The sequence below is a fragment of the Erithacus rubecula genome (genome assembly GCF_903797595.1).
Source record: "Erithacus rubecula genome assembly, chromosome: 2".
In the NCBI taxonomy this organism is placed as follows: Eukaryota; Metazoa; Chordata; class Aves; order Passeriformes; family Muscicapidae; genus Erithacus; species Erithacus rubecula.
The window spans coordinates 34,695,596-34,710,291 of NC_136685.1; the positions used below are offsets into that span (position 1 = coordinate 34,695,596).

At 37.5% G+C, this 14,696-nt stretch overlaps 1 protein-coding gene across 2 annotated transcripts in view; it reads right to left on the reverse strand.

Annotated features, from left to right (window-relative positions):
* RNGTT (RNA guanylyltransferase and 5'-phosphatase) overlaps positions 1 to 14,696 on the reverse strand; it is a 186,010-nt gene that overhangs the window by 149,552 nt on the left and 21,762 nt on the right. For both annotated transcript variants that reach the window (XM_079328454.1, XM_079328453.1), the window contains exons 2-5: positions 13,196 to 13,305; positions 7,526 to 7,629; positions 7,287 to 7,375; positions 2,546 to 2,621 (exon numbers count right to left, since the gene is read on the reverse strand). In XM_079328454.1, coding sequence (XP_079184580.1) covers positions 2,546 to 2,621; positions 7,287 to 7,375; positions 7,526 to 7,629; positions 13,196 to 13,282 — 356 coding nt within the window. In that variant the 5' untranslated portion in view covers positions 13,283 to 13,305. The remainder of the gene's footprint in view (positions 1 to 2,545; positions 2,622 to 7,286; positions 7,376 to 7,525; positions 7,630 to 13,195; positions 13,306 to 14,696) is intronic.

Consider the following 14,696-nt stretch of genomic DNA (forward strand, 5'->3'; position numbering starts at 1 on the left):
TGCTCAAATAAATTGGAAGCTGGACCACAAAAAAAATAGAAAGCAAAACTAACAGCCATGCATCTTTACCAGCAAACTGGAAAACTCTCCAAAATATACAACAGCAAGGATAACACAAGGGTTTTATTGTTGCCATTTTCACAGATCCTATGAAAATGTTTAACTAAAAACATTGGGTATAATTCTGCCTTCCATTTATCACGGCTGTGAACAGCAGTAATGCTCCAAGGATAAACATTTTAAAATCCTACTGTATAGGGGAGAGGAGAGACCACAAAAATAGAGAGATATCCCTGTTAGGCTTCTTGACAAGCACGGATCTTAAAATGAACAAAAGCACATACAACACCCTGTGACATTACTTTTTTTCAGATATTTAATTCAAAATGCCTTTTTTTTTTTTTTTTGTCTGAACTGTACAGCGTGGAATGAAGACTGAGAACTTTAAGAGATCAATTTCCCATAATAGACAGAAACAGTGTCTAAGAACCAGTAAGGTTGATTCACTCCTCTGTTCTTTATAAGAGGAGAAAACAAGATGTTCTCCAGAGTGACACTATCACATGATATCATTTCAAAAATGACAGTTTAAGAGTCTGTGTTACATAGAAGGACCCTTCTTCCCCAGTCTCTTTTTGAAATTCCTACTTTCTTTCTCATAAGACATTTTTTACTTTGCTATCTTTCTTAAATTGTTTCATATCTTTTGTAATGAATGCCACTGAGAGGACAAAACAAACCAAAAGTTATGGTGTCTGAAAAATGCTCAAATTTTTCTCTGATGATATTAGAAGAGCTCTATAATCTTCTGGAATAGATGGCAATGAAAGCCGAAAGAGGAGGCACAGATTTCAAATAGAGAACCCTAGCTGAAAGAAAACAATTTTCAGAGTCTAGAAACACAGCAGTCTTTGGGAAAAATGAGTTGTTGAAAAGAAAATCAAGTAAGGTTTCTGACCTTATATATCAGAAAGCTGAAGAGCTTTCAGGCCTTTCTCTAAACTAAAATACACCCCACTGTACACAATACAGCAGCAACACTTCTACATCATATGCTTAACAAATGAAAATTGATGGATTTTTCCATCAGGAAGATCTTATTTCCTCATTAGCAAGAAACAGTGCCTTGTTTTAAAGAATGATACAGCAAATTAAATTTATCTTGATACAATGCTCAGCATTAACTAGCATCTTGCCAAAATTGTTTCTTTTGCTGTGGACATTTTTTCCTACCAGGGTATATCTGGATGTTCTATTACAATAATCTGACAGAGATGAACGAACTTGATACAATTAACTCCCAAAGCAAAAAAAATAACACATAGCTAATGAGTTCTAAGCTTTTCCCACCAAGGCCTGAAAACAGAGAGGTGGGATAAAAGTAGAAGATCCAAAGACATTCAAGTGCCTTTCCTCTTCAGAACAAAGGATCAATTCTAAGTCTGACTATTGCATGCTACTTTTAAATAATTTAATTAAAAGCTACACTTTTTCTAATTCATAGGAACAACAAGAATCATACTATAAAGACATTTCTGTCTGTGTCTACTTCCTTCTACATACACAGCTAGGATCCTGCAAAGATTCAACCACCCATCACCAATGGTTTTCAGTCTCCATTACTCCAATGTCTTTATTCCAGGTTTACTAACAGACAGGAATTACCCAGTTCTTTACAAACAGCTTGCACATGTATGGTAAGCATAATAACTGTCCAGTCATAAGAAAATACTGCAACAGGAGCAGAATATTCTTCACTTAAAGGACCACACATAAGAATTATCATTAGAATGTTTAATGGGCTTGTCAAGAAACATGACTTTCACAGGACTCTGTCAAGAAGGAAATAGTGTTTTGTAAATACTATGAAACAAAAGTTCAGCAGAAGTTATGTCCAACAGGATGGTACATGCATTGTTTGGGTTTGAGGTTTCTTTTAAAACTAATGTTACCTAAAAAAGATAATTACTCTGTATGAAAGAACCAATATTTTTAAAAGATGGAAGAAATGAGTGAGTCTGTATAGAAACATGTTGTAAACTTTAGTCAAAAGACAAGCTACTAAGAAGGGTTTTGTCTGCCCCCAATCCTTCAGAAGTATGTATGTTACTCTGCTGTTGCTCTAGTTAATCTCTTCAGATCTCAAAAAAGCCCAAAAACCTACACGCACACCTACATGAAAAAGATGAAAAAGTACAGAAAATAATCTTTCAGGAATCTCTGAACTCTACATTCTTACTTAAAATGTGGGGCATGTCCTGGAAAAGAGACACATTATAATATATACAATGCTAAAGGCCCACACACAGCAGGTACATCTGACTTTTGACCTAGCAGACCTGGAATTCTTGACTGCAACAGGCTAAGCTACCAAGGGATGACACAGAAATGTCAATATGGGCTGCCCACTCAAGATAATTAGGCAGCTATAAAACAAGTAATAAATAGTGAATACACTAGCATAGCTGCCAAAAATGAGTGAAACATACTGAAGAACCCTTGGGCCACATTCCACAAATCCCCAGGAACTAACATTGAAAGTTACCTCCAATCCAACTTTTCAACCAAAAAGGCACAGATCAAAAATCCAGTTCTATTGAAACCATGTGTACAATGGACACCTAGAAAAGACAAGAAAAGGGCATAATCACTTGCATGTGGTTTAAACAAACATATTTAGTATCAAAAGTGTGGGTTTGGATCTTCCCACCTTGATCTGTAACACTAAAGGGTTAAACATGAATGGGCCCCTTCCCATCATGGCAGCACATAAGGCACATAAGCCTAAAAGGTAATTTATTACATTCTTTCTGCAAATTAGCAGCAGCAAGGTATAGAACACTTCAGCTGATCACAATCAAGAGCACTAACCTAATGTGACTGAAATACAGCTAATATAGATAAGATTCACAAATCTGCTCAAATGCTTGTCAGAAGGCAATATAATCAAGCATGACATTCATTTCATACCATCAGGCAAAAAAATTATATTCAGATTACCTTACCTCAAGATTGAAAAGGGTGCCAATAGACCACAATGCTATCTCAAATTCCCTATTACCATGCTAAGACCAGACTTACTAGTTTTGAAAAAAAAAAAAAAGAATCTACAAAAAGAAAACTGTACAACAGTACAATCATCTTGAATTGCATATCTTTTCAATGTGAAAAAAAGAATTAAATCTTCAGCCTCTGCTTTACTGAATTCACCCCCCAGTGAAAGGAGGGATACACTGTCAAATGCATTGCATTTTTTTTCTCTCAAGGCAACAGCACCATCTAGTGATAGACTAGCCTCAAAATTTGTACCATTAAAAATGTCATGAAGAATTCAGGCAAGATGTTGCCTCTTCCTCCTACTTAATTTTAAATTATAAATATCATTAAAGTTTCCATTAACATCACAAGAGCAATTATTCTTAATATTTTTAAGTTGTTACCATAGAATTGTTTAGGTTGGAAAAGGCTCTTAAGTACATTGAACCAACCATTAATCCAGCACTGCCAAGTCCACCACTAAACCTTGTCCCAAAGTGCCACATCTACACATCTTTTAAATACCTCCAGAGATGGGGACTCAACCACTACCCTGTGCAATTTCTTCTTGTGCTTGACAACTTCACCTTTTGGTGAAGAAATTTTTCCTAACATCCTAAGCCTCCCTGGTGCAACTTAAGACCATCTCCTCTTGTCCTGTCACTGGTTGCCTGGGAAGTCACCAACCCCCACAGCTACAGCCACCTTTCAGGGAGCTGTAGAGAGTGATAAGGTCACTCCTGAGTCTCCTTTTCTCCAGGCTGAGCAACACCAGCTCCCTCAGCCACTCCTTATAAGACTTGTGCTCCAGACCCTCCACCAGCTCCATTAACCTCCTCTGGACACATTCCAGAATGTCAGTGCCTGAGCCAGTGCCAAGTACCAGGGGACAATCACTTCCTAACCCAGCTGGACATTGTCCTTCTTGGCCACCTGGGCACACTGATGGCTCATGGTCAGTAGACCAGCACACCCAGGTCCTTCTCTGCCAGGCAGCTTTTCAGATGCTCTTCCCCAAGCCTGCAGCATTAGCTGGGGTTGTTGTGACCCAAAGTGCAAGACCTGGAAGACAACACCATGAAGCAAGCCACTTAAGCTTTAATTCATTTCCTCATTACTCTACCACAGCTAGTAAAGTAAGTTTAGTAACAATTCACTTGATGCTTAGTCAAACCAAATGTGAATATCTATCTTTTTTTACACTCCCTGACACTGAAGTATAAACTTTTTAAACTGGAGAACCAAGGAAGTACCTACAAAAGTAGACTGATGAAAAAAAACCAAACCAACTTCAAGTGGGTAAAAAAAAATATGTATTAACTGTAACAGGATCAGGTTTTGTGCCTACCTCACCACGGTTCCTTTCTTGATAAAGCAAGATAAAAATTACCTTTTTTTTTTCGATTCATCATTTCTAACTATTTAAAAATACCTAAATCTGTGTAATTTGCATCAAATTAAATTGATTTTAGCTTCCGAATATAATTAATTTCTAACAATCATTTCTCCTTTGTTTTCTGCTGAAGCAAAATTTTTGCATGTCACTTCCTTAAGGCTGGCAGGCATGCTCCTGCCCTTCACGCTGCAAAAATAACGTTTCCTTCCTATATTGTTCTAGATAAACTGAAAATTTTGATCACTTATCATTCACATTTCAGTTTCTTTTCATATCTAATTGTGACACTGAGGACTAAATTACAAACAGTTGCTGTCACTAAGTCCTGAGCTGTTACTGCTGCTAAGAAGATTAAGTTAATAATTTTATACACATGGCAAACAGAAGAAGGATCTCAGCAAGAGAACAAATGGCTTGGAAAAGAAAGACCACACAAGGTGCAGTACTATCATTGCTGTAGACCACTTTCACTTTTGATAAACATCCTCCATACCAGTCCCTCTGATGCTCTGTCAGAGGAAACATTCCCCAGAATGACAAATTTCAGTAATTCACAAACAGGAAAAGGAAAATTCCAACACTACTCTTTTACTGTGAAAGCCTAAACAACATGTTCTTCAAAAGTTTAGTCAACACACTATTTTCTCCTTGGATCTTTCTAATTGATTTTTATCCCCTATAGAGGTGAGACGTTTAAATAATGGAAAAACATTCCACAATTCATCAAAGCCAAAAAGTTAGCGAATCAACACTAAAAATGGCATAAGTCAAAATATCAACTAAATGGGTCTGCTAACCATAGGATCTCATCATGCTATCCATGCACTATATAAATTGCTAACCATAGCCACTATTTTGAGTTCAAAACAATGACTGGAGGACCAGGTGGAAGAACTGCAAAAGGAGACTGAAAACAAGAAATTGCTAAAAGAAAAGTGAGTGGCATCAGTGACCAGCAATATCTTGCTTCTGGCCTAAGTTTTGAAATACTGTTGGTGACTGCTCCCACCACTTCCATTTAGCAGTTCCTCATCTTTTAAACCACATAGTTGTGTTACCATTCAGAGAAGAACACATAGGTATCTTTCCTGGTTTCAACTAAAGCAGAGTTAATTTCCTTCATGGTGGCTGGTGTGGGGCTGTGTTTTGCATTTGTGCTGAACACAGGATTGATGATATAGAGATGATTTTGTTATTACTGAGCAGCACTTACACAGAGCCAAGGCTTTTTCTGCTTTTTGTGCTGCCAGCCTGGGGAGGAAGCTGGGGTGCCTGGGAAGTTGGGAGGAGACACAGTTAGAGCAGCTGACCCAAACTGACCAAAGGGATTCTCCAGACCACAGAACACCCAGTGCATAGAATGGGAACAAGAAAGAGTAATGAGGGTATTCAAAGTAATGGCGTTTGCCTTTCCAAGTCACTGCTGGGTGTGGTGGGTTCCTGCTCTCCTGGGGATGGCTGAACACCCCCCTGCCCATGAGAAGCAGGGAATTCATCCCTTGCTTTGCTTTTGTGCATAGTTTCTGCCTTCCCTATGGAACTGTCTCTATCTCAACTTGTGAGTTTCCTACCTTTACCCTTCCTATTCTCTCCCCAGTCCCACCAGAGGAGAAGGGAGGGAGCAGCTGTGGGGCTTGCCTGCTGGAGGAGTTAAACCACAGCAGTCTCAAATTAAGCTGCATTCTGTGTGCAATAAATAAGTATCTAAGAGAAAACTAGGTGAAAAAATGTGTGGCCAAATTAAATCTCTCAAGCACTCAAAAAAAAATCTCAGTGGTATCACATCCTGCAAGAGAACAAGAAGCAATGGCTACAAATTGAAACACAATAAATTCTGTTTCAATATGGGAAAAAAGACATCTGTATATTGTAGGAACAGAGGCTACCAGAAAAAGTTGGAGTCTTCATGCTTTGGTCATAAGCCAAATGGCAATAGTCCTGAAGAAGCTGCTTTAGCTGGCCCTGTTTTAAAGAAGGGTAACTGAGCAGCTGATTTCCACAGATCCCTTCCAGTAACTTCAGCTATCCTACCATGCATGTGGATGAATCCTAAACTGCATGAACATACCAGCTTAGGTTACCAAGCTCTTAGCAGTGATATTTGCACAAACAACTGTCCCATGTGCTCTTAAGTCACACAGACACTCAGATTCAAAAAGGCTGCAAAATTATCATTCAAGAGGATTGAGGACATCATCCATTCTGACTCTGGAAACTTACCTGCAAAGTAATTTCTTGTTTCTGATAGTTTGCAGATAGAGATGAACATTAATATGACTGACAAAAATCAGAATAAAATAGTTTTAACTAAAACTAGAATGGATGCAAATTAAACTCAGAATTTATTTCTCCCTGAGTAGAAGAAAATATACACTTAGAAATTCAAATATTCACTGCAAGACAGTATACCACAGAAGAAATACTTAGCCTAGTATCTACTACCAGTTTTGGGAGATATGCTAAAGAATCTCTGATAATTCAGTTACCAAATATGACTTCAAGTAAACCAGACCACCAAATGTCAACACAATACATAACTTGCACTTGTATCAGCAGAAGTTACAAAACCATAGTGCAAGCATCAGGTATTTTTAGACAGCTCTTGGGCCTGTATAATTTTCTGCATTAAGTCAACAGCCCTTATCAAACTGATGGATGCAGAAACATACTACCTTCTCTAACAAAAAAAAAAAGAAATCTATTAGTTTTGCAGTAAAAGCAATCAAATTCATATATGCACAAACACTGTACTGAGGAAATTCCTTTGCTCAGACTTCTAAGAATAAGAGACTGCAGTTACAAGCAAATATGAAACAAAGAATAAAAACTAATGATGGGCATAAAATGGATGTACCTATAAGCTCTGAAGGATTCTTATCACTGAAGTGTTCGCATACACGGATAAATGTTTCTGTATTCTCAGGTGTAGGGCACTCACCATGCCTGAAAAACACAATAAATGGATTAGGAGACATGGATTAGATACCCCCTTTTCCTGTGGGAAAGGAAAAAAGAGGAAAAAAAATTAATTTCTTCAATGTGATCTTTCGAATTAAAAGACAAAGAAATAATTAAGATGTGCACACAACTTACCCTTTACATTGGAGCTTTATATATTTAATTCCCTCTTTCTCTATATCATTTCTGTCATAGAATCTAGTGGTGTTGGTCAAGTCTACCAACAATCCCATTTTAACCTAAAAAACAAAAAACAAAAAAATTAAAAATAAACTTATATACATGGTTCAGATACCAGTGCATAAATACTGAATGTCTAAAAACGCAACAATTAAAAGCAACCACAGGCTACACTACATTTGTAAGTTTAAAAATTATTAAATTTTGCATTTTTTTGTAAAATCTGTATTTTACCAGCATTACAGACATCTGCATCTTTGTGAAAGCTGGTGTCTAAATTAGCACTAGTCATCAATTCAAAAACTTCAGTTTGCTCCAACCAATGATTCTAAACAAGAAAATTCTGCTAACAGCAGGAAAATCTGGTAAAGAATTACTTTAACATGCTAAAAAGACAAATTGATGGAATCAAGTGCTCTTATGCAAAGCAGAACAATACTAAACACTGGCACAGTGAAAGTATCATAAGAAAAATTAACTACTGAGACTTAACATATGAGTACACTTTCATAAAAAATAACTCATTTTAATTTACCTGTCTTCTTAGAGTGCAAAACAATGCAAAAAAATGAACACATTTTCAAGTTTAAAATTAATCAAATTAATTGAATTCTTAAAAACATTTTATTTAAAGCTGAAATGCAAAACAACTTCAGATATTTAAATATGCTGTCAGCAGCTAAGGAGGCAGTATCAACCACTCAGACATTAGGATGCACCTGAATCCAGGATGTCTTGCCCACTCTACCCTAATGTGCCCCCTTGTGCATCAACTTAGTTTTTTGTTTTTATATCTGGAAAGTAAGTCTTTCAAAGAACCCTGTGGAAGTTATTACATTTTTAAGAAGGATGTAAAGCAGAAAATCCACTGGCACAAAACACACAGAGTATCAAATTATATCCTACTGATTGTTGCTTCAAACAAAATTTCCAGCAACAAACCTACCAGTTTCATTGTACAAAAACAGCTCACTAACACACCTGAGCAAAGAACATATTTCTGATTTCCTGTCTTGTAAGCACAAGCAATTGCTTGTGGACAAAAAACTTCAATATCATGCTTTCAGATAGGACCAACACACTGGCAATAATTGAGCAGTGCAGTTAGAAGAATTACAAAGTAAAGCATAATTTCCATACAACTCAGAAAAGGTAAAATCCAATTATAACTTGCATGCAGTTCAGAAACAGCTATTTCACATGGATATGTTATTTAGAAGACCCCTAAAGGAAAATTTACAATTATCTACAGAGATAGCTCTCCATCTCTATCTCCAGATAGTCAAACTTCTGATGATACACATTTGTTAATATTTATATCCTTTGATATTACTTTTATTCAATAAATATTAAAAAGCATCATTATGTTATGTCAACAGCATTACAACTTCTAAAGTAGTACCCAGATCAGTTCTGAATTTCTCATTGTCAGCTTTGTGTATCCAGAATGTTTTATTTACTCTTATTACTGTGTTTTGCAAAAATACAAACCACCTCACAAGGAGGTCCACCTGAAAACAATGTTACACCACTGAAACTTCAAATATAAAGTGTCACTCCAGCTGCTAAGTGTGGAGACTGATGGCATCCTAGACAGTGATTAATACTGTAGGAATTATACAAAGGCAATTAATTCAATGATTACTTTCCTCCCTCTCCATTCCCTACAGCATTTGCAAATGTCTCCAAGAATACTTAATTCAGGCCTGTAGGACATCTGACTTTGTTATTCTTTGCCATTATTACAGATAATTTCAATCATATAGAACTGAAGCTCATGTGAAGTGACACTGTTCCTCACACACCTCATGAAGCAGTAAGGCAAATAGGCATAGAGAGTAATTTATCCAAAGCTATAAAGGCATTTATGGTGTATAGAGCACATAAGACTTGAAAGCAGTTTTCCTGATTTACAGAAAGCCTAATCATTTGCATTCTCAGTCCATGGGATTGACTGTACATAGCACATTACAATTTAGAGAGTGCAAAGCACAAGAAAATCATGAAGTTTTTAAAGAACAGGGAGATTATACAACGTATCAAAGTATACAACTATGATTTTCAAAAAATCCATGCAGAAAACTGCCACTGGAATTAAATAAAAGCCTTCCCCTCATTTCCTCACATTCCAGATATCTCCAGCTATTAATACCTTGTGCATGTGTTTGTCTGCTGCTGTGCAATGAAATGGGCTTTGCTAGGTTCCCCTGTGTGACCTCAGAACCTTTTCCTTAGACACTGGAAATTGAAAACATCCTGCCCAGGAAGGAGAGAACATACTACAATATAGTGAATTCACTCCAGGCTCAGGAATTTTTTCTTGCATTTCTTCTTTGAGGAAAATAGTTTAGATCAGTGATTTAATGTGTCTGTGAAAACAATAATGTGGCTGAAAATTGCTAAGTATTTTTCTAATAGAAATTCTGTAAGTTGAGCATATTAATTACTCAAACATTCTTTTGAGTTAACTAATGTCAGCTCTTTTGTGACAGAAATAAATCTACCTGTATAAAGCCTTAACTGTTCTAACCTACCGATTCAAGAAATAAATTTTAAAAATAAAATTAATTATTCACACTGTCACCAATTGTTCCTGCAATTCATTTAAGAGAACATTAAGATACTATGCCAATACTGGCAGTCAGAAGAAAAACGAGGCTGCCATGGCTAATCATATCAGTTTCTAACATTCAGATTTTCAGCAACCAGCTCCAGGAGAAAAGGAATCACACAGGAAGCTTGTTAGAGGCAGTTCCTCCCAGACAAATGTTGTCTTAAAAGCTAAACTGGTACCTTCAAAGATCTGTGGTAACAGCAGTATCATGCTATTAAAGAAATTCAGATGTAAAAGTTTCTGCTGAAGTGTTTTATTTGGGAGCTAAATTATATGGATTTATGTAATAACCACCAGTTTTCAGAAGTAATTATTCTGCAAAATATTAGCAGTAAAAAACACACACTGCAATAAAATTATAGAACCATGGACTTTTACTGTGGGTGGGAAAACTCACTCTTACAGGGCTCCTCAACTTCACATTTGTGTCATTGCTGGCTTGTTGGTAAACTGGTGATCTACAAATAGAGCAGTCCAGTAACCACTACATAACTTGGCAAATAAAAAAGAAATATATATTTTCAAATGGTAAACACTCATCAACAATGCCAGAGTCCAATACAATGTAATAGATTTGACAAGAACAGAAGGTTTCAGAGAAATTTTATGTTCTGCCTGTTAATCAGAATTACCAAAATAAGGGATCCTCATGCTACTAATTTTACTATCAAATTCTAATAATCTGATGTCACTCAAGACATGAATTTGTAGCATTACAACAGAACTGATAGGATGTGACTACTGGAAAGGCTACAAACTCTCACCATGTTTATTTATTTTTGGTGGCAAATTAAATCCTAAGGAGGCAAGTATTTAGAAATTATGAGTAAGGCTGTGAAATTCTCTGTAACTTCAAAATATACACAGAATTTTAAATTACTTTAAAACATGAATAAGATTGGTTTGGGAAAATTTCCAGGTATGCCTATCAAATCCAGTCAGAGTCAAAAATAACGTAATGCATAAAAGAGGAACTCAAATAAAATTTAGATGCACATGTCAGAGACTGAAATATTATGGTTTAAACATTTTATGACAGATTTTTGTCCATTAAAACAGCTTAATGAAGCTACACCAATAAAAGCTGCATCACCAAAGCCCACCATGAATGGGCTCCCCTGACTGAGGCCCTGGACTGTAAGGTGATCTGAGATAAGGTAAAAGTGGCACTGTTCTCAGGTCTGGGCTGGAGGAGAAGAATACTTCCACAGGAGAATTAAGCCCAGCAGCTTCAGGGGGAGCCATACCCCCAGGCTTATCAGCTGCCAGGTCTGCACAGACTCTCCCCCAGCCCAGGGGAGGAGGAGAGGTTTTGGGTGTGTGGCCTCCGGGTGGTCACACAGCAGTGACCACCCTGCACAGACCAGCTCAGCTGTGGGGCACCCCACCCCAGGAAAGCCACATTGACAGGATAGTCACGAGAGGGACAGCAGAGGGGGAGTCCTGGCCCATCAAAGTCCCCCTGAATGGTTCCCCAGACTTTGCACCAGAGCACTGCACATGAAGCAAAATGATGCAATTGACACAGAGCCCTCCAAGGGACACTGTCAAACATTCCCCCGCCAGAGGAGGCACCTGGGCATTCCCACCTGACCCAAACTCATATTAATCCACTGGATTCTATACTCTGTGGCAGGGGACCCTCCCCACCAAGAAGATTAGACGGAGGGGAGCAGCAAGATGTCACTAGGACCCACAGAAGGGTGGTATCTTTCTATTTAATCTGTCTCTGTCACTCTTTCTGCGCTCCACCCATATAATTTTTCTATTTCTTTCTATCTCTTTGCTTCTTTTATTGTTAAATAAACTATATCCATTTTTTGGTATCAACATTTAACCCTTGACTGGTTCTAATCATGTTTTAGGAAATATTTTGAACCTCAGGATTCTGACCATTTTATTCACAGAGAGCTCTGTTTAATTCCTCTGTGGTTAGAGTGGATCACAACAGCATAGATACAAGAACTCTAACAAGAAAAATCCTACCAGTTCAAGCACTGAGAACAGGCACATATGCTTCACTGATCATACTTTCTTATTACATTACTGCAAATGAAAAAACCCACAGAAAAAACACCACTTGCATGATTCATCTCACAGACACAATCAAAACAAATGGCATTAAACGTCTATATAAAATATAATAACCAATTAAATTAATGAGGTGGTAGGCCTTTCTTTGCCTGGCAGGCTCAAAATCCCATTTCCCTGATCTCCAGGTGCACCAGACCGGCCATAACACTTCAGAGACCTACATGAAAGGCTGCAAAGGTGCTGTTCCCCACCTTTACTGTCACAGTTGTGCTACAGTGCAGAACAACATGCAAACTGAAACACACAGAGAGAAATTGGCAAAATAGAGGATGAAGAAGCGAGCCAGAACCACAAGTCTGTAGTGGTGGATGCCACGAGGTTAAATATGGCCAAGTGCAGGGTCCTGTGCTGGGGTAACAGCAGCCCTGGGCAGTGCTACGGGCAGAGGTACAGGCAGGGGGAGGAGTGGCTTGAGAGCTGCTCGGCAGAAAGGGAAGTGCTGGCTGACAGCTGGCTCAGCATTAGCCAACACTGCACTGCCCAACTGGCCAATGGCACCTGGCCTGTACAGCAATACACTGCCTGTCCAGCAATAGCATGGCCAGCAGGAGCAGGGCAGTGATCATCACCCTGCACTCAGCACTGGTTAGGCCACACCTCGAGTGCTGTGCTCAGTTCTGGGCCCCTCACTCTAAAAAGAACATTGAGGTGCTGGAGGGTGAACACAGAAGAGTAACAAAGAGTCTCTTATGAGTAACAGCTGAGAGAGCTGGGTTTGTTTAGTCTGGAGAACTCTAACTTGTAAGAAAACACTTGCAATCCATTAATTGCTGAGGAGACCTGGAAATATAAACAAACAAAAAAGATTTCTGCACAGGTGTCCCAAACAAAGCCATCAAGCACTTTTTCCTTAGATCTGAAAAGCAACACTTGAGTGAACAAAGCAATATTTCAATTATTAGAAAATTTAACTTTACCTTCAGACTCTTTAAGTAGTTGGATAACATACTCGGGTGAAAACGATTTTCTTCAGCAACCTGTTCATCATATCTTGGTCCTAACATTGTCTTCAAAGGTAAAAACTTCCCTATGAAAGACAATAACATTTTGCAGTATTTTATGCATATGAACAGTTACAACTTAGCATTTCAAGCAACATGCTCAGCAGTTTTAGACATTCACCTTCAACAATAAATAATTGCAGAAATAGTACTGTCAACAGTAAATTGGAATATTTTTAGTTATGAGTTCTCAGAATTCACAAGTAAATTTAAAAGTTTAAAAGAAATACAGGTCACTTCATCTAAAGCAGTGTAATTTAACATTTTTAGCTAACTTTTAGCAAGATTTAAGTTTGGGGGCTACAGCACAACAGAAAATAAAAAATTTAAACTCAATAGAGTTGAAAACATTAAAATAGAATTTTAAAATTACAGTTTGTCATCCAATCATGTAAATATCAGCTTTGATTACCTGCAAATCAAACATACAATTAAGATCTCTGCAAAAAAAAAACAAAAAACAATGCTCTATATAGTCTCAAAGAAGCAACTATCTTCCATGAAATAGACATTAGAAACCACAGAAAACACAGATGTGGAAACTATGAAGCTTTATGCAACTGGTTAGCTCAGACTAGACATTAGTGAGCAACATGAGGAACAGCTTCACTGTTCACCTGCTTGACACCATTCCAAAATTAACAGCTAAAAGAGAGTTATTGTGTCATACAATCAACAATCACATAAAATAGTAATAAATTATAGTCATTATAGTCATTGTTTGACTGTTAAAAAAATTTCAGTTTATTGCCCTTTGCCTTTTCATCCCATCAGTTACACACCCTCCATCAACCCTAGTAAAGGCTGTTGGGTTGGATACCTCCACTCCATTTCCTCAACTATCTAATTTTCTTGCTTCTCTGTGTTCCTTGTCACCTTCAACACTATCATTCAGCCTCTATTAGCCACTCCACTTTAACTCATAATACTCCTCTGGTACAGACTAATTATGCAAATCCTAAATTTATATTATATAAACACAAAAACCTATCATCACCCTAATTTTTGCAAAATAACATCGTGCTTGAAAGTTTTTGGACTGTGCTACTTGTCACACCCATACTAACACATCTATTCATTAATTATGGAACACAAAGAATGTAACAAAGCTTTTTTAACAGAGGCACTCAGGAATAGGAGCTGCACTGACAAAAGAGTCAGTGGCTACATAAGAAAATCACAATCCTTTACAAGTTGCTGGGAAAAGAGTGGGAAAAGTGCCTGTAGAGTACAATTGTTTACTGTAGCATCTCCTAAGAGACTGTACAGTCACACAGAAGAACTCTCCTGTTCCCTATCTTCTGGAACAGAAAATGAAAAAGTTCATTCTCTTCCTAGTAACACAAACCTTGACTTAGCATCTGAACTTACATTCTGATTTCTTTTTGAGCAACCAAAATATATTCCTGTTCACTGA